At 48.5% G+C, this 25938-nt stretch overlaps 2 protein-coding genes across 5 annotated transcripts in view; both read left to right on the top strand.

Annotated features, from left to right (window-relative positions):
- Positions 1–25938, top strand: part of mtmr4 (myotubularin related protein 4) — a 65809-nt gene that overhangs the window by 18020 nt on the left and 21851 nt on the right. For 3 of the 4 annotated variants that reach the window (XM_062536232.1, XM_062536229.1, XM_062536233.1), the window contains exons 3-4: positions 15321–15410; positions 25124–25240. In XM_062536232.1, coding sequence (XP_062392216.1) covers positions 15321–15410; positions 25124–25240 — 207 coding nt within the window. Of the gene's footprint in view, positions 1–128; positions 610–15320; positions 15411–25123; positions 25241–25938 lie in introns of those variants that run through there. The other variant, XM_062536231.1, reaches the window with a different exon arrangement.
- The window catches only part of LOC134080032 (RIMS-binding protein 2), a 210831-nt gene that overhangs the window by 169689 nt on the left and 15204 nt on the right, over positions 1–25938 (top strand). The gene's annotated exons all lie outside the window — the stretch shown is intronic.

Below are 25938 nucleotides of genomic sequence, written 5' to 3'. Positions count from 1 at the left end.
TCCCTCTCTCTCTCTCTCTCCCTCTCCCTCTCTCTCTCTATTGCCCTCTCTCACTCTCGTTTTCTCTCTCCCCATCTTTGTCCTTCCGCTCAGCGAAGCCGGTACACCTGCAGTCTCTCTCATTTCTCCCCCCTTGTTTTCTTTTGTTTTCTCCTCCTCTCCTCCATCCTCTCTTTCCAGTGATCTCTTCTTCAGGGATAGAGAGGATTCTCTTTCTTTTCTTTTTTAAACTCCGTTTTATTTCCTCCTCCAGCCTGGACTGCTTCTCTCTCTCTCTCTCTCTCTCTCTCTCCTCTGTCAGACCTTCTCTCAACCTGTGAGGCTGATTTCGTTCATATTTTGAGGAGCGGGGGGGAGTGAGAGGTGTTACTTGGAGCTTCAGGGAGTTATTGGAACGTGGCCGTTCTCTACGCGCCTGTGTGTGTGTGTTTTTTGGGGGGGGCAGAGAGGAGAGTAGTGAGGTGTGTGTGTGTGTGTGTGTGGGGTAATGATGGTTGTGCCGGTTGCCGGCGCTGCCGCTGCTGCACTCTCTCAGGCTCTTGAGCCCTGCCTCCTCCCCTCACCATGAGCCTGGCTGTCCGAGTCTCCTGCTCCATGCTCAACTGCTTCGTAAGTGCCTGCCTTATTTCCTCTGCTTATTTTCCTCTCTCTCTCTCTGTGTGTGTGTGTGTGTATATGTGTGTGCGTGAGAGAGACGGTACGTGCGACCGTAGCTGTGTACGTACGTGTGAGCGGGAGCGTGTCGGACGCCGGCGACATCTACTAGAGAGGTGGGGGGTATCCAACACGTGAGCTCTCCTGCAGCTGTTGTTGAGAAGCCATGTTCCATGCGGTCGAGGGGAGAGCGTGTAGCCTAGCCTTGCTTAGCTTAGCGTAGCCTAGCCTAGCCCAGCCAGAGCAGGTAGCAGCTAGAAGAAGCAGCATCTCCTGTTGAAGCTCCCCCATTACAGTAGGGGGGTTTGAGTTCCCCAGAGTGCAGCAATCAGGCATGCTTCCATATGGCGGTGCAGGACGGGGGGGAGAAAACAGGGATTCAAAAATAGAGAGGGGAGATGGAATACATCCCTCCATCTCTGTGCTCCCTGTGTCTGGTCTCTCTCTCTTTTCTCTCTCTCTCTCCATCTCTCTATGTCTGTCTCTCTTTCTCTCTCCATCTCTCTGTCTTTCTCTCTCCATCTCTCTCTGTCTCTCTCTTCTCTGTCTGTCTCTCCATCTCTCTCTCTCTCTCTCTCTCTCTCTCTCTCTCTCTCTCTCTCTCTCTCTCTCTCTCTCTCTCTGTCTAGCGCACACTCGTTGCTTGTTGTCCTGTTTCCTGGCAAAAGCTCTGTGATGATGTAGCAGGCATGCCTGTGATGGCAGTAGTGGCTGCTGGGGCGATGTATGGATGTAAAGAATTACGTAACGATGCACGGCCATGGCGCCATAAGTAAATAAATACATACATAAATAAATAAGGGGGGGGGGGGGGGGGGGGGGGGGGGAGGACCGGCCGCAGTTCACAGGCTAAGAGGGTACACGAGGTTCAGTACGGCATGTTCCCTCGACAGACGAATCGCTCGCGCTGCAGATTTTACCCCCCACCTCCTCCTCCCCTTCGTACACAGAGGCAGCAGGGGGCCAGGTGGTTGCAGGGTTTAGGCGGTTGGAAGCTCTAAGGCTATATGATGAGCCGGTAGGGTGGGGGAGCGGTGGGGCTTTATATTGAATTCTGCCTTTCACTGGGCCAGTCCACAACAACCGATAAGGCTCCTGCAATTGACCCTGTGACTTCTCAACAGAGCATGTCCTTCACCTCCATGACTGGTCATTCAATACACAAGTCATGCATTGATTAACTGATTGATTAACTGATTGATTTACTGATTGATTGGGGTGAGTGGCGGTTCATCTAACCAACCAGGTAGGCTGTTTGGCAGAACTAGCCCCTGCGGTATACATTTCACTCCTGGTGATAGAATTACAGATATATAAAAACAACCAACATACCAACATAAATCAAATGAATAGCACGGGATGCTAATGTTCTTCCCTGGCGGTGGATGGTGTGAGGCTTTCGACAGGCTTGTCTGGAGGCTTGCACAAGACCACGTGGCAGATGGGCTGTTGTTGCTAGTGCAGAAAAGTCAGTGATGCACGCCTGGCCTGCCTGCCTTCAGTTGCTACTAGTCAGTCTCCCTCTATTGCTATTGCTGCTCCCAGTCCCTGTGTATGCGTGCGTCTTATTGCCACGGCCTCACACTGAACACTATTTATCTGTGTCTTTCTAGCAATGGAACCTCACTCAGGCTGAGATGACCTTTTGTGAGATTGATTTGTCTAAACTTCCATCCACTGCCTCTACCACTCTCCTCCGTCGCCAACCCCCCCCCCCCCTTTTTTTTCCAGTCCCCTCTTTCATCTCATAATAGCTCGCTTGCTCCTCTTAATGTTGTGAGCCTGTTTCCAAATAGAGCCATAAAATGCATGATTGAATTGAGGCCGTTTTTATTTATTTTTTTCCACCACTCATCTAATAGTCCTGAGCCTGCCTTACTAGATTCACTTAAGTGAATCAGGAGAGAAACAGGAGCTGTGTGTGTGTGTGTGTGTGTGTTTGTGGCTGGTGTGTGTGTGTGTGTGTGTGTGCGGACCTATGCCTGCGCAGCAGTGTGTTGTGCGTCGCTGCGCTGCTTCGGCCACGCTGGCACCTTCGGACGGCTCGTATGAGGTGGCACTATGCCCGCCGCCCCGGAGGGTGAGACGAATTAAATTTGGCTCGCAGATGGGGCGTCATAACAGGACATCAGCAGCATGACGAGGCAGGAAGAGGCCTCCGACTGAGCACGCTCCACAGCGTTTCGCCTCATATGGACAGCAGTGAGGGCATCTTCACCATAGGGAAGGGTCACTGTATACTGTATGTGTACTTGTGTAATGATCCCAGAACCCAGAGCCTCTCATGTCGATCACTGCGTGTGAAGTAAAGCAAGGCTGATGAGCTGACGAGGGTGAATCATCCACATCATTAAATCCCTCTGAAAACAAAACAAAAAGAAAAACATGCTGAGAGAGCTCAGCTCACATGAATGCTATATAGCTCATGATAACAAGGCTGAGGCCATCGATTGAAGTAGTAGGTGTGAAACAACTGTTAAAACAGCTTTCCTCTGCACACAGTTATATTATACACAGTTATCATGAATGCCATATAGCTCATGATAACAAGGCTGAAGCCATCGATTGAAGTATTAGGTGTGAAACGACTGTTAAAACAGCTTTCCTCTGCACAGGCATAATATACACAGTTGGAGCTGCAGGTTAACATCTACCAATACCATCCACATGACATTTTGACTGGACTGAGCTGAAGTTTGTCCAACAAACTTCAGCTCTCAATTATGCCTTAAAGCCCAAATTAGCCTGGTGCTTTTTTCTCCAGAGTCCTAGCCGAGAGGAGATGTTACTGGGGCGCTGGTGAAACGGGCCTCTCTCTGTTTTATCCGTCGTCTCCGTCACGTGGCGCCCGAACACGGAGCTTCTCGTCTGCCGCCATGCCTCCCCGTGCACCTTGAGCATGGAGCTGCTGCGAGGCCCTGAAATATTCATGGCCTGAGCGATGGAGGGAGAAGTCAGAGTGCATGTTCTTCTTCTTCTTCTTCTTCCTCTTCGAGCGGTCACACGGAACATCCGCTCCGGCCCCCCCTGAGTCCCTCTCACGTTTCGCTCTGCCAGGCTTTCGTCCTGCCCCAGCATGACACGACACTGTTCTTGTTTTTGGTTTTTAAATTCTTTTGTTTTATTTACTAACTCAACTTCTGTCAATAGACCGGTGAAATTCACCTTCAAAAAGGACCCCGAAACTGTTGTCTTTGCCCCTGTAAGGAGTGTCTGGGTACCATCCTTTGCCTGATGTAAGGAGATCTGCACCGACTTTTGGGCTTTCTTGTTGACAACCTTCAGAGGTCTGTGTAGCCTGGCTTCGCCGGGTTTATTGCTAGTTCCAACACTGTTATCTGTGCTGGGATGGGAACTGACGTGTGCAAGATAAAGCGATCTGGGACCAGTGGGAGTGAAGCATTTGTTTGATATCTAGTTACTACAGTGGCAGCAGTAGAAGAGCTGCACAAAGTGATACAGACAGTTGTAGCAATGCCATTAAACATCAGAGAATTGAAGCTGAAGCTGGAGCAAGAGGAATGTGCAATCAATGGCAACAGGTCTAGGAAAATCCTAATGTATCAGCTCACGCTGTTAGTGGCGAAGTAGCCTGCTATATCTGTCTCGTTGTGGTCAATGGCGATAAGTTAATGGCTGGTCCAACGGTTTTGGAGGAACTCAAAGTCTGCAGCCTTTACAATGCAATGACTGGAAACAGTTTCCAGTGGATTAAGGCTAAACTCTATTTTGAAAAGCGAATTTGTGTCTTAGGAATTTCTTTTCGCTGTAATTACCTCTTTCAGGTGTTTTTTTTTTCTGTTGAAGCACACACCTCAGGGGAGATGTTCTGTTTACTTTATGATGCAGCTAAAATTGGGGAATTTTTCTTTTTTTCTTTTTTTAAATTGTGTTATTCCTTCGAGCGCATTTATCCGATGGCTGACAAGATTGCCGCGTTATATCCTCATGTTATTATACACACCGTTTGCATCTAACCCTGTAGAGTAAACGCACTCTAATCTGAAGGGGCTCTTAATCCAGAACAAAGCTCTCATCAGATTAAGTGAATTGCAGTCTCCTCGCCGGCGACAGAAACAAATTGTGTCCTGGGAGGAGAGAAATGAGACTGAGCGGAGGGAGAGAGGGAGCGAGGGAGAGAGGGAGAGATTCCGCCACTACAGAAGAAAAGAGAACAAAGTCCAATTCGGTGGCCATGGCAACTAGACTCTCTCATTCATGGCTTGGCGACGTCTGTGTGCATGTGTGTCTGAGTGTCGTTCTCTGATGGCTGGAGTGAATACTATGTCCAATCCTAACTCTTGTACTTGCTCTTTGGGATTCTGCACAGCTCTCCATCTCTCCTTCTTCCCTTTTGTTTCTCTCTCTCTCTCTCTCTCTCTCTCTCTCTCTCTCGCTCTCTTTCTTTCTCTCTCTACAACCCAACTCTTTCATTCCAACGCTCCCACGCTCCATACATCCACTAATCCATGAAGGGAAATCTGACTTGTGCTATTTGGAGAAAAGAGAAAAAGATTCAGAAAGTGGTGTCAGGTTTTAGTGAATTAAATGTCCTCCCTCTCTCCCTCCTAAACAAGGCTTCCCAAGCCCGGCTCAATACGAAGCTGTGACCTCACAAATAGAACTGATCCGACCGACATCAGACCGTGAAAAATTACAAGGACACCAAGAGCCCTTTTCTATTCTTTCCCCCCCTTTTTTTGTCAAAGATGACGCAAGAAGAAAAAGTCAATTCCATGATTTAGAGGCTATACAAAGGATGGAAGAGAGAGGAGGAACAAGTGCAGAGAGAGAGAGCTGGAGAGGGAGGGAGGGAGGGAGGGAGAGAGGGAGGGAGAGAAAGAGGGAGGGGAGCACATCAGGAGTGACGAAGCAAAAATGAGTGTCCAGCACAAACTGTTCCCCCGACTCCACGTTTGGCTCTGGGACTTTTTCTTTTTTTTCCCCCACTGCTCCTCCCCTCCTCCACGGCTCGTTTGATGAATGGGGATTTTAGAGAACTGGATTTAATATGGAACAGTGGATGAGATTGGGAGTCGGCACAGGGTGCACCCAGCGTCGCGCCAGGGCCCAGCCACCCCATCCCAGACACACACACACACACACACACACACACACACATACACACACACACACACACAGACGGGGAGATGGCGGCTCAGTGTGGGAGCTCTCAGTGTTAAACTGTGCAGAACGTTGGTGTGTGTGGGAGAGAGCGAGCGAGTGTGCCTCCCTCTGTCCCTGTGGTTCTGAGATCAAGTGTATGGCCATTCTGAGAATCTGGCTCCGCAGGGTAGGCTAGCTGTGCGGTGATTCGTCACTAGTCCCTTAGACTCATGTCCCTGTGCTCTCTCTCTCTCTCTCTCTCTCTCTGTCTCTCTCTCTGTCTCTCTCTCTCTCTCTGTTCTCTCTCTCTCTCTCTCTCTCTCTCTCTCTCTCTCTCTCTCTTCTTCTTTATTTATTAGGCTACGTCTCCCTGTAAGACTAACCCCGCTATTCTTCTGCTGTCTCTATGCCCATTGGCCACTAAACAACCATCCCATAGGCCATAGAGGCTTGTATTTCAGTATTCCAAAGCGAGGCACTGACACACTAGCCCCATAATTGTCCCTCATGTTTAGCATTCCCTTCTGTGTCTTTTACCCTTCATTCTGCGGCAATAAAAGATGCCAAATATTGTCGGAGGGGTGTAGGTCACCTAGATAATAGTTCTCTTTCTGGTGCCAAAACAAACTACCTTTGCAATCCGTTTGCAAAGCGTTTGGTCCAATCGGTCTTTGTATGCATGGACACAGCTCATATACCATGTAATGTGTTAAGTCCTCCAATGGCAGCTCCCAAAGCAACTATCACTTCAAGGCCTTTTAAAAGGTGGAGAATCCTCCCCAGTCTGCTTGCTTTCAATTAGCGAAAGAATCCGAGCACGGACAGCTCAAACACCAGCTAACGTAAGCGCCCGTGGGGGGGGGGGGGGGCGGGTTGCCTTGTACCCAGCCTCAGCCCTCTGCTCCCTCTCTCTCTGCCTCCTCTCTGCTCTGCGGCGTCTCTCCTCCTCCTCCGAGGCTCTCGGCTGTCGGCGCTGCTGCTTAATCCGGCTCCGCACTCCTCCCGCAGTCTGACCTCACCCTTCTACTCGGGCAAACTTTCTCTCTGGGCTGTTCAAGAATCTTTATTTAGACTGTGTCTGTGAGGGGGCTTTTTTTTTGTCATCACTGTCACAATATGGGATATCAGCATTCTGAGTTGGCACTCAAATAAGGCACTCCAATAAGGCACTCAAATAAAACACACACACACGTACACACACACACACACACACACTCACAGAGATACTCAGAAGCCATTTGATGCTGCCAGCCATCCTTCCGGCCAAGCCCGTCCTGAGTCATAGAGGGAGAGCGAGGGAGAGCGAGGGAGAGAGCTACAGCCTCAGAGAGGAGGAGAACACGGAGAGAGCAGGAGAGAGTGACGCATATTGCTCATGATTTGTGACGTGAAAGATGTGTGGAAGCCTGGCCCATGTTCCTTTTAGGAGATGGACTCATGCACTTAATCAATCTGTCTTGGGGATTTGTGGTTTCTCTATTCTCTCTCTCTCTCTCTCTCTCTCTCCTCTCCTCTCTATCTCTCTCTCTTTCTCTTTCTCTCTCATTCTCGTTCTCCCCCATTCTCGATCTCCCCATGTAGTCCCGTACACTATCTGCAGTAACTCATCGCTCCATCTCTGCTGGGTATGTCTCTCTGGAGTGCCAAACGAGATTGGTGTAGTCGGCAGGTGCTGACGGTGGCTGAAGCCCTTCCCTCCCTCCCTCCCTCCCTCCCTCCTTCCCTCCCTCCTTCCCCTTGGTGCTCTCCGTCCGACCCCAGGTCAAGGTTGGGAGCAGACGGATTACCGAGTCCACCATTTCACGCTCCCTAAAGTTCAGCATTTTACGATGGGGGACACGCCGATGACTATGATCGCCTGCCATCCATCCATCCATCCATCCATCCATCCACCCACCCATCACTCAGCCACACCAACGCTACATCACTTTCCTATCTGGTCCGGCACTGCAGTGCAGTGCAGTCGTTTCTGCAGGAGGCTGCCTTCCTGCAGGCAATTTGAATTTTTAATACACCTCCAACAACAGCAACCGCTGGAAAAAAAAAAGAGAGAGAAAATAAAACCCTGGAATGTTTAAGTGTTCATGTCAGGCTCTCTAGGGAACACAGACGGAAAGACAGACGTTACGGACGCAAGTTCAAACACAGAGAGTTCTTTCAAAGGAAGGGAATCCAGCGGCACACACACGCACACACGCACACACACACACACACCCCTTTTTGTCATTTGTAGGCTTGCCAACCCGCAGCATAATTGAGCTTGGTGATGTTGAAATGGCAGGGAGACATGATCCAACACTGCATCTCATCCTGACACTGGAGAGAGAGAAGAGTGGGGGAAAAAGAGAGAGAGAGAGAGAGATAGAGAGAGAGAGGTGTGAAGGCAAGAGCCTACATGGCTCATTAGTGCTGCTGACTCCTCTTGCCCTGTCAGCTACACACTGTACTCTCCCCTCAATTACACCTCAGCCTTCACATGATCTTGACATGCGCCCATGTCTTCTGTCATCTCCAGCTACGGTACGTACGTGTGTATTCATTCACCCAAAGTGTATTCAGGCAGCAGCAGCAGCAGCAGCAGCACCCCACACCCAGTGAGCACTGCACCCTTTATTCATACGTCTGCTTAATGCACACCGCCGAGGCTTTGGTTTGGTGCTGCCCCACCCATACTCTGCACCCACACCTGAGGCACTGAGGATTGCAATTCAACTACACCATCACACACAAACACGGAGATACCGGTGTGTGCGCACACACACACACACACACACACACACACACACACACACACACACACACACAGAGCCGTGTGCTTGATTCCTCTGACCCACTTTGGGGCAGGGAGGAGTAGAGGCTTTTGGTGCTCTGTCTTGGCTGAGCTGAATTGCCTGGAATTGCTGGAATTTGCCTTCAGAAACCACTATAGATCTTCCTATAGATCCTTTTCCTCATGTTAGCACCCCCCTCCCCTCCCCTGACACACACACACACACACACACACACACACACACACACACACACACACACACACACACACACACACACACAACCCTCGCACCCCAATCGCATCCCCCTCACTTCTCTCCCCTGCTGAGTTTGCCCTTGAGCTGAGACTAGAACATTGTAGCTGGAGGAGAATAGCTTAAAAAATGAGGTGGACGGTAACAGGAGTCGCACACATTACAAATGGCAAACACAATTTGATGGTAAATTATGTAAAGCATCGCTCCATATTTCTTCAAATGTGGGCTCATTTTACCCACAGTGCCTCTACGATTATTCTGTGCAGACGGCAAAATGGCAGACAGAGGCTTTTTCCCGAAAGTGGCAACGCACAGCGCCGTTTGAGACCGTGGCCTCTTTCTACGGCGTTGCTATGTGATGCAGTCATGAGACCAAAACATAGACGCCGGCCGCCGCTATCAGCACGGTACATGCTGCACTCTCTCTTTATCCTCTTGGCAGCACCGCGAGCCTCTTCTCTCTCTCTCTCTCTCTCTCTCTCTCTCTCTCTCTCTCTCTCTCTCTCTCTCTCTCTCTCTCTCTCTCCCCCCCCGGAAACAAGCGCTGCCTCGTCCCGCCAGTCTCTCCATCGCTGTCTGACAGACGAGTCCCTCTCCGGTCCGTCTCTTGTGCGTCGTCAGGTCTTTATCTGAATGACAGGTGTTGGCACCCTTCTGTGCCCGCTGTCGGTCAATCCCCGGGGGGGGGGGGGGGGTGGAGTGGCAGGGGCTAGACGTGGCCCTCTAGGGATTTCAAGGGCTCTGCCACCCCAAGCATTGTCAAACACACAGAGGGGTGTATGTAGTAACAACACTGACCCTTTTTGGAATACCGGTGGAGACTCTTGAGTCCGATAAGCACGTACTGCAGGTCAGATTTCCCTCCACTGCTCCTTTGGCTCAAAATAAATCAGTGTTGCAGTCGTTCTCTCACTGGTGGCTCACTGGTGGGTACAGGTTTTCTGTTGTTTGTCTGTTGTCGGTACGCTGCTACCATGTAGCCTAATCACTGGACTCATGCGATCTTTCTCCTCGGCTGGACAGGAATAGTTGGCGTGTGTGTGTGGCTGGTACAGGTGCTGGAGCTCAGGCAGCCGGTAGTCTGCAGAGAGGCACGCTGGGTAAGAGGGGGCACATTGGTGTGTCTGTGCCCGCCGACGGCACCCCAATCTGTCTGCATGGAGACAGTGATGAATGTGAGGGTGGGGGCACCTGCTGCAGAAGGGGGGGGCGGGGGGGGGGCGGAGGTGCACTAGCCCGTAGATATTTTAGGGAGATTGAAAATGGCAGACAAGAAGCAGGGAGGAGTTTTGTACAGGAATCGAGCAGGGAGGAGGATTATTTTGGGTTCTGTGTTGAAGGATTGTGAAGGATCTTGGCTCATGCTCTTGTATTTCTTAACATGGATTTCCTCCAAATAAAGAAAATTTCTGCTTCTTACACAGATGTGTGTGTGTGTGTGTGTGTGTGTGTGTGTGTGTGTGTGTGTGTGTGTGTGTGTGTGTGTGTGTGTGTGTGTGTGAGTGTGTGAGTGTGTGAGTGTGTGAGTGTGTGAGTGTGTGAGTGTGTGAGTGTGTGAGTGTGTGAGTGAGTGAGTGAGTGAGTGAGTGTGTGCTTGCGCTTGTGTGTGTGTGTCTGTACACAAAGCACTAATCACTGAGCTCAAACGAGCCTAAACTGGAATAATAAGCGGCGCGCGGGGCTTTGAGGAGCGGGCGTAATTGGCACCGGCGACGGCTGCGGAGCTCTGCAAGGTCACCCTGCGCCCTCGGCCTGCTGTCGCCTCTCACTCACTCACTGCCATCTGGCCGTCCGCCGCTGTGGAGAGAGAGAGAGATAGATAGATACAGAGAGAGAGAGAGAGATCATCCGCCGCTGTGAAGGAGCCCTGGCTGCTCCGCCTCACCACTCCGTCAGGCGCCACTCAACCACCTCACCAAAAGCCTCATCTCTCTGTCTCGCTCTCTCGCTCGCTCTCTCTCTCTCTCTCTCTCTCTATCTCTCTCTATCTCTCTCTGTATCTATCTATCCATCTCTCTCTTTCTGTCTCTCTCTTGCTCTCTCTCTCTCTCTGGGCCAGATGTACTAACACAGCGCTAACAGCGAGTTTTTGTAAACGCAGAATGCGAACGCTGTGCTTGGCTATATTGCGTGGAATTTACTAAGCTGTCACTTCATTACGTTAACTGCGGTCATCCCCGCCCGTTCCCGCCCCTCTTCAACGCTAGTTGCGTGTGCAGAGCTGCTGAACCACAAGCGCAGTTGAATATTGCAATATTAAAAAGAATCCAAGTTTAGCGATCATACATGAGACAAAGAGATGTCAATGAGCAGCGACAGACAGAGTAGGCCTAGAAGTTCTACTAATCAACTTAAAAAAATACTTGTGAACTATTTACTGCTGGTAGACTATACGGATATGACTTACAGTAATGCCTGTCTAACAGATTGGGAAGTGTAGGCTATGTCGTGAAAGAGAAAATACGATTTTAGAGAGGCAAACAAAAGTTAAGGTTGCTTTTGACATAGTATAATGAAGAAAACTGATGCTCTGAATATTGATTCAGCTGACTCTAAACGTTTTTCTAATAGACGCATTTAACCGCAATTTGGATTACACCTGCTTTCAGAAGGCGGAAGTTTTTTAACGCAAAGTAGACGTGCGCTGTTTTCATACATAAGGCGGAATACTTAATCAATCGCTATTAGCACCTCTCCTCCCCTGTACTTGCGCGTTACACCCATTTTCAGCTGATCCGCCCAGGAATTAATATGCATGACACGGAAAAGCGCAAATAGCCATTCTCAGCTCCCACGGCAGGCAGTCTGCGCGTTTCTCTCATTGCGGCGTGTTTGTACATACCATCCCCATGTTTATACGCGCACGTTACGCCTGAAATGGGCGCAAAACGTTAGTACATCTGGCCCTCTGTATCTATCTATCTCTCTCTTTCTGTCTCTCTCTCTCATTCTCTCTCTCTCTCGCTCTGTATCTATCTATCTCTCTCTCTCTCTCTCTCTCTCTTTTCGCCCCCTCGTCTTCTCTGTCTGCCCATCATACCGGCAGCAGTTCCAGAGATTTAGGCATGCGGCTTTATTGAGATAAATGTGTCTGGTTGAGATGATTCACAGTAAGCTACTGCAGATTGTGTCTGCAGAAAATAACTTGAGGCCCAGTTTACTACTGGTTTCAGACAAAGACAAGATTTCATCAAGCAAAGGTTTATTGGAACAATTATTAAAGTAATATTGGCCAATTTGTGCAGTCATGTGAAGTTTTTATTTGTATTTTTGCTCTTTGTTTTGACATTATTACATGTCTCTTGGTCTCGCTGGTTTGTCGGCAAAAATCAGTATATGCAAACAAGACAACATGGCTCTCCCACAATGCACCCCAGCCACATTGACGTCCCCTTCTTTGCCCTCCCCGTCACCCCCCCGTCCCGTCCGCCCTGCCAGTGTGTGCGGAACTCTAATGAGGCGTGGCTCTGGAGCAACATCTGTTGCTGCCATGGCGTCGTGGTGCTCCAGCTGGGCTCTGGGCCGAACGCTCGTTGAGTCTAGACGGCAGGATGAGGGGCCTGGTACGTGTAGCGCGTTTACCCACTGCTGGGCAGTTGACGGGTCCGCACAACAGGAACGAGCCCCCCCCCCCTTTTTGTATGATCCACCTCCTCATGTGACTGACAGTAGAAATTAACACGCAGAGTCGCAGAGCACTCCTGACATGTGGTCACCTGTTCAGGTGGCCCCGGTCTGTTTGCCAAGTTCTTCTGATTGGAAATCCATGTTTGCATATTACCTGATGCAGTGTTATCTCAGGAAATGGCTTTGGGAGGAGGGAGTCTTTGGTTGAAGTGTTGGTTTTCTTGAAATAAAGGGTCGTCTCAAATCAGGACGGACAAGATGGTCCATCTCTGTAACACCAACACTGTTGACATCCCAGTAATCTGGAAAAAGCCTTTTAGCGGTGGAATGCTCGTGTGTGTGTGTGTCCGTTGTATTTATGCTGCTGTCCGCCTGTCTGTGAGTGCGCCGGCGTCTCCGTGCATTCCTGCGCGCGTATGAGGAATGACCTGTCAGGCGCCGGCCGTGCCCTTTGGCCCCGTGTTTGGCGGCCCTCGTCGAGATTGAGCAACCGCGGCGTCGGACTGATGAATCGGCTTCTCTTGCCTCACGGCTCTTTAAGTGTGATGTGTGGTGTCTGCTGCCGCTGCCAAGGTGACTGGTCACTACGGCGCCCCAAAGTTTGTTAAGCTCTCTCAATAACCGCCTCTCCCAGCTCAAGACTGACTCTTATCTGTGGATTGTGGAGTGGTACATCATCCGACAACGATTTGCATTTTAACAGGTTGAGGTGTACCCATCAAGACCTATTACTACTTCTGGGGACATTTTCCTGCCTTTCAATGAATCGTTGTAAAATGATAATGCTCATATTGCAGAATATACTGTATCCCCCCCCCGTCCCCCCCCCATCCCTGCTCCTGCTCATAGGCACTCCATGATGAAGTGTTAGGCAATGAAATGAGTCTCCAGGTGCTGTAATCTTTCATGCAGCCCCTTTCTTGCCTTTATTTGAACTGACTGGACTCTGATTAAAATCTTGGCAATCGTTATCTGGTAGATGACGTGTGTAATTGTGTGTGTGTGTCTGTGTTTGCCTGCCTGCCTGCCTGCCTGCCTGCCTGCGTGTGTGTGTGTGTGTGTGTGTGTGTGTGTGTGTGTGTGTGTGTGTGTGTGTGTGTGTGTGTGTGTGTGTGTGTGTGTGTGTGTGTGTGTGTGTGTGTGTGTGTGTGTGTGTGTGTGTGTGTGTGTGTGTGTGTGTGTGTGTGTGTGTGTGTGTGTGTGTGTGTGTGTGTGTGTGTGTGTGTGTGTGTGTGTGTGTGTGTGTATTTGCCCGCCTGTGTGTGTGTGTTTTGCTTGTCTACCTGTGTGATTGCTTGCGTGCCTGTATGTTTATGTGTGTGTGTGTTTGTCTGCCTGTGTGGGTGTGTGTTTGATCTCGGCGGCAGCTTTCATCAGACATTGACGCTCCTGGCACAGTGTGCCATGTGGGTGTGTGTAATGACTCCAGCCCGGCCTATGGGCACACACACACACACACACACACACACACCTGCACACTCAGACCCTTGGACCTGCTGCAGCGCTCCTCCCTCCGCACGTCCTCTCTGCCCATAGTATGGATGGGCCTCAGCCAGGAGAACTGTAGTAACGCATGCACAAGACAAAAGGCTTGAATAATTGATGGGGCGGATGATGCACCGTGGCGTACTCTGAATTTCTAATCGGGCTGAAACGCCCTGGGTTTGCTATTTCAAGATACGGCTTTGACAGTGAGAAATGAATAAATCGAATAAAAGTCTAAATATGCAGCATAATTTAATAAAAAAATATAGCTTGAGACGGTGGAAAGAAAACACTCGAACGATATCTTAGAAAGAGTCTCAGTGGACCTTGCTCTGTCCTTGTGTGTCCACCTCTTACTTTTGGCCTGGCTTCGATGCCAAGGCAAGGACCTTCACCCCCCGCTTTCAAAGAAACGGGAGTGTTGCACAAGCTCGCCGGTCAGTGAATGTTTAATCCACCTGTGTCCACTCACGTCCACCTGTGTGGGCAGAGCGCTGCTGCTGCTGCTTACTCCGTAGCCGTCATGTGAATGGCTGACATTGAGCAGCAGCACAGATGGCACAGAGGTTTCCACAAAAGCCGTCCAGGGTCGATTTGGGTTGTGACTGCCTCCAGGTGTGCGTGTGTGCGCGTGTGTGCGTGCGTGTGTGCGTGTGTGCGTGTGTGCGTGCGTGCGTGCGTGCGTGCGTGCGTTGGTAGTCTCTATGGGAAGGATTTTAGATGTTGCATCTGGGTGCAGCTGTTGGTTAAAGTATGCTAAAATATGTGCGTGATGTTTTTTTGTTGTTGTTGTTTTTTCTTTCATTTGACTTGAGCAACAGCTGTGCAGCTGTGAACTTTACATTCATGAACCGAGTGTAATGTGACTCTCGGCCTGTTTCACATCTACTTCATCCAGAGAAGGAAAAAAAAAAAAAAACGCACTGAGCAGGAGAGTGTGTGGGATTATACACCCCTACTGCCTTCATTCTGTCCACTGCTCCTGTCCTCTCCGCTCTGAGGAGCCACAGAGAGCTTCACAGTACAGGACACACACACACACACACACACACACACACACACACACGAGGAGGCTGCGGCCTTGTGCTCCCCACTAAAGCCTGCTGGCAGTGGCAGGGCATGGTTAAATATTTATCCGAATCAGAATGGGAATCCGCCGAGTTATGAGCAACTGTGTGTGCTCAGTTGTTCAAATATCCTGTTGTGGAGGTTTTGGTGTGTATTTATGGTCATTTCTAGAAGCCTTTAGAAGTGTGTGTGTGTGTGTGTGTGTGTGTGTGTGTGTGTGTGTAATACTATATGTTTGAGTGAGTGACTATAACATGTCTGTGAGTGTCTTTCAAGGAGTGCCTACTTGTTTGTCTGTCTATCTGTCTGTGTGTCTGGCTGAATCTTAAAGTCCGTGTTCCTGTTCTCTTGCAGGGTGAGGAGGGCCCACCCAGTCTGGAGTACATTCAGGCCAAGGACCTGTTCCCCCAGAGGGACCTGGTGAAGGAAGAGGAGAGCCTCCAGGTCAGAGCCCAGCACACTTGCTTCACAACCCGCCCAGCACACTTGCTTCACAACCCAACACACTTGCTTCACAATCACAACCCGCCCAACACACTTGCTTCACAACCCGCCCAACACACTTGCTTCACAACCCGAACCCGCCCAACACACTTGCTTCACAACCCAACTCTTCAGAACCCAACAACGTTCTTCAGAACCTACCAACATTCTTCAGAACCCACCAACGTTCTTCAGAATCCAACAACGTTCTTCAGAATCCAAAAACGTAGCTGCAGCCTCTGACCAAACATACATCCTCTGTCCATATTTATGCACATGCCAAAGGAGAGACATGGATAGTATACATTAAAGAGAGAGATGTGCTGTCTTCCAGACTGCAAGTTTATATTGAATGCACTTACTTCTAAATGTAAAGTCATTGCTTCATGGCCTTCATTCCATACAGCACTTTTGCTCATCAGTACTCATCAGAGTCACTTCCAATGTATTACCATTCATTTGTACTTACAGTAGAAGTATTCCATCACTTTACATTACATTACATTTATATTACATTTTCTAAAGTAGCATTGGATCAGTGACACAAAAATTAAGGTTTGCAGACCTTCAGGATGATGGTGAGCAGGAAATTAAAGAAAAGATGGTTGACTGGTATTTAACAGACAAGCTCATTATTATATTTAAACTGACAGACTTGGAATCAGAAAAAAAAACAGGGGTTGGTGTGGGAATGAACTCTCACGTGAATCGCCACAAACAACACCAGCCTAATCAACACGTTGCTTCACAAGCACAGAAGGGAGGGGATGTGACTTTAAATGGATATTGAGTTCAAATATTAACAGCCTTTCACCAGAATCACAGATTGCATCTTCTAAGTGATTTCTATAGAACTGAGCTAGAGCCAAGGATTGGTCCTTCCAAAGAAGGCGGCGGTTGCAGTTGCGGTCAAGCCTCTCCCACGCAGAAACCTCAGTAGCCTCCGCGGAGACGTGCGTCCCCTGCAGCCGCTCATCAGTGGAAGGCTTTAGTCACTCAACCAATTAGGCTGGGCGTGGATTAGATGTCCAGTCATAGAAAAGGGACCACGCGCTCGGAACGCGGCCAAACAATGATCTCATCGTTAAGCCGCTGTAATTCAGGGTTGTGACTCGGAGAGATCAGGAGTGCTTTAGTGCTGCTGCCGCGATGCCGGCTGGTGTCGGCGCGGTCGTGCCACGAAACGACAAGTCAGCTCTCTTTCCGAGAATCGGGAGGGTACGCTGATTGGAGAGGTAAAGGCAGCAACGCATGCACAATCAGGTTGACCAAACGCGAGCAGAAGAGCAAAGCCTTGGATTCAAGGGATGTAGCTACACAGGCCCCCCCCCTCTGAGGTTTCAGAGCCGGCAAATCAATGTGACCAGCGCAACAAAAAAAAAGCCCGTCTTTAATTGAAAAATGTTCTACGAGGACCATTGAAGAGAGGACAGCGCTATCAGTCTTTAGCCCTAATATGGCGGCACATGCTGAGAATGAAAGAGATAAAGTATCATTCAGCCACAGCAGCAGCAGCAGCAGCACACGGCCAATGGGAGGAGAAAAAAAAAATCCCTTTCAGACGTTCAGTCGGTGGCACGAGGGCCTCAGTGGCTGGGGCTTTTTGAGCGTGTAGCTGCTTGGCCTCGCGCACACACGCCCCGATTAGTAATTTAGACAGAACGTAAGAAGCCGAGGCAGCTGGGAGGCTTTTTATCCGGCACGGGGGCCCTCTGGTGAATCCTTATCTGATTACTGCTTAAACATTAGGCCTCAGATTGAAATATTTTTTCGAGTGTGTGTGCTTTTTGCCCTGCCATCTGAAACCATGTGAGCGATTTCGCACTTTTAACAAGTTATCAAATTAGGTCCTCCTTTTCTTGTACTTTGTGGAGGGTTTTTTGCAAGTTGTTGGCTGATGGTGTTCGCTGATGTGTCTGTTTGGCTACTGACCCAAGCAGAAAAGTGCATTAGGAAATGTAGTCGACTTCCGTAAGCAGAAATAACAGTTAAGTTGACCATGACTCAAAAGCCTGTTACCAATACTTACCAAAAAAAGATACAGAACTGCTGTACATTTCAAGTCGTCTTTCTGAGAAAGAAGCAGAACGTTGCATGCATCAATTTGAAATGGACATTTTTAAGCTGTAGGCCCGTCTCTCTAAAAGGCCACAAAATCTTAACTGGATGGTTTAAATGGTCTTGTACTTTCATGGTCACACTGTCTGGTCGGACTGAGCAAACATCATGAACAAAGCCCGTAAAGCTCTATGGAATGGCACACCTTGTTTGTTCTTCAGCTGTGAAGAAATAGAGAGAAACCTCCATCCTGGCAATACACACCCTACTCCGCGTTTACATTATTGCACAGTCCTGTATTATCAACAAGTTCCCATTTCATTTGTAGAATTAGATTTCAGCACTTGGCTGTTGATTGACCTCTGGCAGTCCGTCAGTACTGGCATATGATGAGTTGGTCCCTGAACGAGTCAGCCCCACGTCTGTGCTGCGCAGGGTGATTCTGAGGATGTGGAATAGTCTGGTATGGAGAAACACTGATGACTCCTCAGGTGCAGGACTTTTGGCTGAATCTTGATGGGACGCGCCAGTGGTTTGGGGTTTGTCTGATGCAAACCATTACTGATCATTTTCTCGTTAGGGAGGCCAAGGTGTTTGTGTGTGTGTGTGTCTGTGTGTGTGTGTTGCAGTGCTTCAGGTGCCTCATTATGGCAGTCTGGAAACTAGGGCATGGAAATAGCTCTAATACATGCTCTCCAGTCGCACTGAAAATTACCTGATTCTCAAAGGTGTGTGTGCGTGTGTGTGTGCATGAGTGCATGTGTTACCATCTCAGATTCTGTTTAAGCTGTGCCGAATAGCTAATTTCACATTACACTGCTGTGTGTCACCACCAATTTAGTCCTAGGTTGATTGCAAATTTTTGTCAACACTCCCTTAACACCACCACCATAGCAGCAACAACAACAACAACAGCATTAGCAGCAACAGCAGCAGCATCCTCTTATTATTACTAGGCAGATTCTAGTGCCTTTGTTCTTACTTCTGCCACATGTCCAGGCCAGGCTGGCCTCCTATGGGAATGCCCCAGTGCATGGACTGCAAAATGGCCTTGTTTAAGAAAGTCACTTTTCCAGCAGGCTCCCAAGACATCCATACAAATAGCCTGTCTGCTGAACATAACGCCTGGATTGTTGTGTTATACGTAACTGTTCGTGGTCCTATGCAGTGTTGGGGAGTAACGCATTACATGTAATTGAGTTACGTAATTTAATTACAAAATAAATGTAACAGTAATATATTACAGTTACTGTAGAAAAAATTGTAATTCAATTACAGGTACTTTTAAAAATTTTCAAAATTACAATTTGAATTACATCTCAATATTGTCAGCAAAACTTTGCAAAGAATATTGTATGTAAAAAGAACTGTTTCCCTCCACAGCCATAGTTTGATACGGGACCTTCTGATAGGCTCTATCACGTCTACAGTGCCATCAGCATAGGCCTACATGCCTGCCTGTAAACGTGTTATGATTATCATTATATTATCCTCACAAAAAATGTGATGCTAATTCATGTATTGAATGCCCTTGCTGCCTTGTGCGCTTGTACAGAACTGCTCGGCAGCCTGTAGACCAAGGCCGAAATCTTCGCATGGATTTGGGGACTATATATATCATTCAAAAATCGGAAAAGTAATCAAAAAGTAATCAAAAGTAATTAGTTACGTTACTCAGAAAAAGTAATTCAAATAGTTACACTACTATTACATTTTAAACAGAGTAACTTGTAACTGTAACACATTACATTTCTAAAGTAACCTTCCCAACACTGGTCCTATGCCACAACGCCGACCAATTTTAGCTGATTTCTTTTCCTGCACCAAGTAGGCCTGCCCATGTACTGTTTTGCATTGGCTGCTTTTAACTTTTACAATACGGTTTCAGTCTGGTGGACTCTAGAACATTGTGTACATAAACTCTACTCTATATATGATGTATTTCCTATTTGATGTGCATGGGGTGGGTGTGAAGGCTTAAAGTGGCCTCAGGCTCAGGGCCAGAAGGGAAAGGGCTGACGTGTTCCGTGGACGCGGTGTTATTCGTACGTGCCTCTGCTCCTCGGCCCACGTGCCTCTGTTCTGCTGTTTGGCGGCAGCTGTCAGAGGAAGCGGCCCAAGGTCACGACTCGTGCGCCTCGTCAAGACGGCCGCGCTCCCTCTTCTCTCTTCCCTCTCTCTCTCTCTCTCTCTCTCTCTCTCTCTCTATCTCTATCTATCTCTATCTATCTCTTTCTCTCTCTTCCCTCTCTCTCTCTTTCTCTGTCTCTCCCTCTCTTTCCTCTTTCTCTCTCTCCCTCTCTCTCTCTCTCCCTCTCTCTCTCTCCCTCTCTTTCCTCTCTCTCTCTCTCTCTCTCTCTGTTGGTCTGTCTGTGCTGCTGTTATGTCATGTGTGGTGTGGTCCACACGGCCGGCGGTAGTGCAGCGGGAGGAAACGTGACCATATCTGCTGCGCTTGCCTAGCCAGTGTGACTCATGCACTTATTTCAGTCCAAAGACACCAGGACACTCACACACACACACTCTCTCGCTCTCTCTCTCTCTCACACTCACACACACACACACACACACAGGGTTGGAGACAGACGCCCAAACAGAGCCCAGCGTGGTCCCTCAGACACACTCTGCAGGGTGGGCAGCCGATCCAAGCTCAGGCCCTGGCCAGGCCAGCTGTCTGTCTAAGCTGCAGTCTCGGGCAGACATGGACTGCGTTTACATGCACTTTAGTATCCCGGTTATGATCGGGGTTTTGAAGTATCCCGGTTTTGTATTTGCACATGTAAACGTCATACCCCGATTTCGGAACCCCCGATAAGCCCTTATCCCGGTAACGAGTATCCCGGTTATGCTAGGTGGTGTACTCCCAGAGAAACCGGGATACTGTTCCATGTATACACCTTATGCCGGTTTCTCAGGCAAAACACGTATTACATTAGTAACCGGGATACGGAGTGCTAATAGGATATAATATCCAAAATCGGGATAAGCCTCATAACCGGAATACTAAAGTGCATGTAAACGCAGTCATAGAGCACAGCATAGCACAGCACAGCACAGCAAAGCTCCACTCCCTACTCCCCTATTGGTCCAGCTCCAGTAAGCAGAGCTCCAGTCAGGGTAGGCAGTGAGACGTTCAGGCACGGGTCTCCTTTGTAAAACCTGAACCCCCAACGTGAGAAGCACCAGGATTTGTTATTAGCAGCCGTGATTGGGTAGTCCATCTCTTCGGTGTGCAAGAGAGTCCATGTCATCTGGTATATGTACGGTATGTATATATGACACCATTCTTCAGTATAGGTCACAGAGCCTTCCTGCCTTTTCTGAGGGGGTCAAGTTTCTATATTAGGTTTCCTGTTTTATGGCTTTGTCTCTGTGTACATAATCATGTGGGGTGCAAGTCATGCCCCCCTGTCCCTTTGCAGAACAGGGCCACATCCTCTAAATTGCTGTCATTTTTAATATGTCTCCATCCAGCCGGATATTACATGCAAATGAGATGAGTCGGCTTGATGAATTGGATGAGGAAGTTGTTGTTTGGGCTGCTCTCTGTTTAACCTTTTCATCGCCCCGAGATGTGCCCCCCCCTCTATCTCTCTCTGTGGCTCTTTTGGAGGCTGGATTTGCAATGCAGGGGATGGAATGGACCGTTGTTCAGTGTCTCTGTCTCTTTTCGTCTCCAGGGAGATGGGTGATGAGGGGAAGGATGCTCTCCTACCCTGTCACCCCAGGAAGCAATGTCTCACTGAAAGTGTGTGTGTGTGTGTGTGTGTGTGTGTGTAGGAGGGAGGGAGGGAGGGTGTGGACAGAGATTCACTGCAGTGTTTCCAATACCACATGCACTCAAGTTTCTTCCTCCTGTGCAGGGTCCTTGTAAATCATCTTCACATAGAGACACACACACACACACACACACACGCTCACTCGCTCACTGTCTGTGCTTTGCCAAATGGCCAAATTGGAAGTTTCTTTGACAGAAGAGCAGCAGGGTAGATGGGTGGAGGAGATGGCAGGACTGTTCTTTTTTTTTTATTTTTCCCTCCCTCGATGTCCTTTTTTTTATTTTTCTATTTTTTTATGTTTTTGATCCACGTTGGCAAGCTGCCGTTGGGCTGAGTCACGGGCCCGATGATGACGCTAATAGGACTGGAGCTTTTAATCCCAAAATGGACGCTAAGGAGACGGCAGGTCGGAGGAGAGCCTAACCAGGAGGGGGGGGGGGCTTGCGTTGGCGACGTTTGGCTAGCGGAGGCCCGTATCGATCGACCGAAGACGCACGCTCTCCGGTCCGGACCTCTCCCGACGCTGCCGCGCAGCACGGCTCTCTTATTTCCTCCACTAGAGCGGAACGCAGCTGTTGGCTCCGGCTCGGCCGGCTAATGGTGGAAATGCGGTGGGCGGACGGGTGGGCAGAGTCGTTATGGTGCCGTTTAGTCATTCCTTCCCTGAACTCCCCGGTGGTCCTGACTTCTTTCCCTTTTCTTCCACTCTGCATGTGTTCGTGTTCCTGTTCTTGTCCGCTACTTACGGCCAGTTTGATCCGTCCTCCCAGGTGTGTGTGTGTGTGTGTGTGTGTGTGTCCAGTCTGTGCAGTGCACGGGCATGATGTCACAGATGGAAACGTCGGGAGAAAGCTTGCTCAACACTCCCTCGTGGTTGTGAAGAGATTACCTGTTGCTAAGCACAGGCGGCTCAGCCTGTTTTGTTTGTGGTCAACCCAGGGGTGCGGTTGCTATGAACTCTACGCCTCTAAAGGAGATGATACCTGGGGTAATTGTTTGAGCAGGCAATCATAATCGCAGCAAGTTTCCTCGATGATGATGATGATGATGGTGTTCCGAAAGAAAATTGCGGCAAGTTTCCTCAATGATGATGTCCAGAAAAGAAATGGCTCAATATAAATGGTACAATATCCAAACAATATCACTAAGAAACAATGGCCAACATGTCCCCGGTGCATCGTCTCCAGCTTGTCTTGCGCTCTAGCACCCCTTAAGCACTCTCTCCCTGCCCACATTATCCTAACAGACCGAGCGATTGGTCTTTTTTTCCCCCTGGATTGCGGGTTCGATTTGAGGCAGAGAGGGAGCGCTATTTTGGCTTCATGCATCATTAGCTAAACGTAGTAAAGTGTCAGGCCTGTCGTATGCCTGCATAAGTTCAGTGAGGAAGCACGGCACATCACCATAAATCCCAGTTAGATGTAATTCCGCCCCAGGTGAAATCAAAATGACTTAAAGATAATAGGGTTTTGAAGAGTGCTCATTTCACATGTTGATGTCGACCTCCTCCTCCTCCTCCTTGTTTGAAAGCTTCTAATTGCATGTAGTACATTTGCAGTTATGTGCCATTTGTCTCTGTCTCTCTTGTGTAGTCTAGACAGAGTAAACGGAATATTTACCTGCTCGCTTCCATTGTCCTGCTAATACTTTCCATTTTATTAACATAGCGCACGCACACACAAGCACACACACACACACACACACACACACACAAGCACACAAGCACACAAGCACACAATCGCATACGCAGTTGCATGAGTTGCGCACCTCATTTTTGTTCGGCGACATTTTGGCGACTACTTCCCACCTCCATCTTCCTACTGGAACGCAGAGCAGGTCTGATGTGTGTGACGTGTGCAGATGACGTGAATAACGTGCTCTCGTTTGCAGCGAGCACAACTAACGACCTTAATGCTGTGGAGTCCAACCCCGCCACCCCTCTCTTTTTTTTTGGAGTCACCCCAGAAAAGGCAGACTTGTAAAAGAGCAAAGTTAATGGAGGGCTTCAAACATCCCCATTACAGCCCATCTCGTCGGTGTACATCTCCACGCTCGCTCGCTCACTCACTCACTCACTCAAGCTCTTACTGCGGCTTCCACACACACACACACACACACACACGCACGCACACAGCAGAGCTCTCTTAAATCAGACACAGTAACTCTTTAGTTGTCTGCCTAAAGCTGGATTTGGAGTTTGTGTTTTGCTCTAATTGAATTAGCTTGTCTATCTTGTCTATTTTGCCATTGTGTTCGGACATCAACATGGTTTTGTTGTTGATGAGTGTGCAAAGAATGTGTCCGTGCATTTGATTCTAGTGAACTAATATCTTGATTGATGCAGTGCTTTTTTTTTCCGTTCCCATTTTTCCCTGGACCATCAGCATGTCAATGTGTCTTGCTGTTTTGTAACAGTTATAAACCCAAACAAAAACATCTCTCCTAATCCCAGTCCCACTGATAGTGGCTAATAGAAAATAATTTATAACCCAGAAGAGCCATCTCGGTCACCAAAGTGCTCCGTTGGAACTCCAAAGAACCTGTTTTAGAGTTTCACGTGGAACCATTTCCTGGCAATCGATGGGCTTACAGTGTTTGTATGCTGTGAGCCTGAAGGGTTTGGAAAGGGCTTAAAGAGAGGAGGCCGAGGGATTCCTCTCCAAGTGGAACCTTTTTAAAGGATATTCTAAGGGGAGGAGCAAGATTTTCATCTCAAGAGTTTGTATTGCTGCCCCATGGCTAACATTTAATACTCCGTCGTTTGAAGTATTATCCCTGCGAAGGTCCCCTTAGGCCAATCTAAATCTGTAGATGCAAGCATTCACAGATTCGTATACATTCTCTCATATTTACATACTCTATAGGCACACAGACATATACTTGCACAATTTCTTGAATGTTTTCCATCCCAACTGTGTTCGCTCTGTTTCTTTTTGTTAGATTTGAACCTTTACCCCTCTACCTCTGTCTTTGTGAACATTAAGGAGTTTCCTAATTAAGTTGCGAGTGCAAGTCTATTCCGGTTCCAAAATAGCAAGCAGGAATGGACAGAACATGTTTGTCTGTTGGCTAGACTCCTGCGATGTGTCTGCACTCTAGTCCGCGGGCCCAATGATTAGGCGCTGATGAAGCCGTCACTCAGCTCTCCTCCCTTTCAGCCTTCGGGGGACAGCAGGGTTAATGGCTCCCGGCTCCGCCGAGCGGAATGTTCTCATCTGGCTATTTCCGAGCCCCTGACGTCCAGCGTCCACCTCCGTACGCGCTGCTCCTGTGTTGTTTAACGTCACAACTGACCGACTCAGTCTCAGCCTGCAAAAACATGAACATGAGGATGTTGTTTTTTATATAATTTATGTAAATATATAAAAATAAGTTGCACAAGCAGCTCCGTTCTGAGACCCCTCTCTGTGTTAGCTTCGCCCCTGGTGCCCGCTCATACCAGCTCTCTGTGTGCCAGGATCACTGTGCCCACACAGCCTCAGGGCCCCAGGTGGGCCGCTAGTCTAGCCCCACTGGCACAGAGGCATCTGCAAATGAAAAGCAGGGGAGCTTTTAAAAACCTCCCAAAAAAAAGTGTTGGGCACGTTTGTTTTTCTCTTCTGGGTTTGGGAAAAGGCCCAGGGCTATTGAGAGCTGCTAGAGGAGCGAGCAGCGCGTTTTAAAATGCCGTGGAGAAATACGCGGACTTACAAGACACATTACCTTTAATTATTTTTACTGTTTCATAAAATTTCCAAATGCTTTTTTTTGTCCAGTTGTTATTATGTCATTATGATACTTGCGTGTGAAACTCGGCATAACGTTGTTTTGTTTGTTTGTTTGTTTGTTTGCTTGCAGGTTCCCTTCCCAGTCCTTCAGGGGGAGGCAGTGGAGTATCTGGGCCGCGCTGATGACGCCATCATAGCCATCTCCAACTACAGGCTGCACATCAAGTTCAAAGACTCCATTATCAATGTAAGAGACTGGGCCACTGCTCCAAGACATGAGGGTCTCTGCTCTGTGATTATTTTTCTGACTTTGTCTAAAGAAGGGCAGCGTTCACTGCAACAGAAGTACACTTAGGGCCAGATGTACTAACACAGCGCTAACAGCGAGTTTTTGTATATGCAGACTGCGAACGCTGTGCTTTGCTATATTGCGCGGAATTTACTAAGCTGTCACTTCATTACGTTAACAGCGGTCATCCCTGCCCGTTCCCGCCCCCTCTACAACGCTAACTGCGTGTGTAGAGCTCGAACTACAAGCGCAGTTGAATATTGCAACATTAAAAAGAAAAGTTTAGCGATCATACATGATACAAAGAGATGTCAACGAGCTGCGACAAACAGAGTAGGCCTAGTAGTTCTAATAATCCACTTAAAAAAATGTCTACTTGTGAACGATTTACTGCACGTAGACTAAGGATATGACTTAATGCTTGTCTAACAGATTGGCTATGTCGTGAAAGATAAAACACGATTTTAGAGAGGCAAACAAAAGTTAAGGTTGCTTTTGACAGTACAATGAAGAAAACTGATGCTCTGAATATTGATTCAGCTGTCTCCAAACGTTTTTCTAATAGATGCATTTAACCGCAATTTGGATTACACCTGCTTTCAGAAGGCGGAAGTTTTTCAACGCAAAATAGACGTGCGCTGTTTTCATACATATGG

This window comes from Sardina pilchardus, chromosome 5, assembly GCF_963854185.1.
Source record: "Sardina pilchardus chromosome 5, fSarPil1.1, whole genome shotgun sequence".
In the NCBI taxonomy this organism is placed as follows: Eukaryota; Metazoa; Chordata; class Actinopteri; order Clupeiformes; family Clupeidae; genus Sardina; species Sardina pilchardus.
This window is presented reverse-complemented; position numbering and strand designations above follow the sequence as displayed.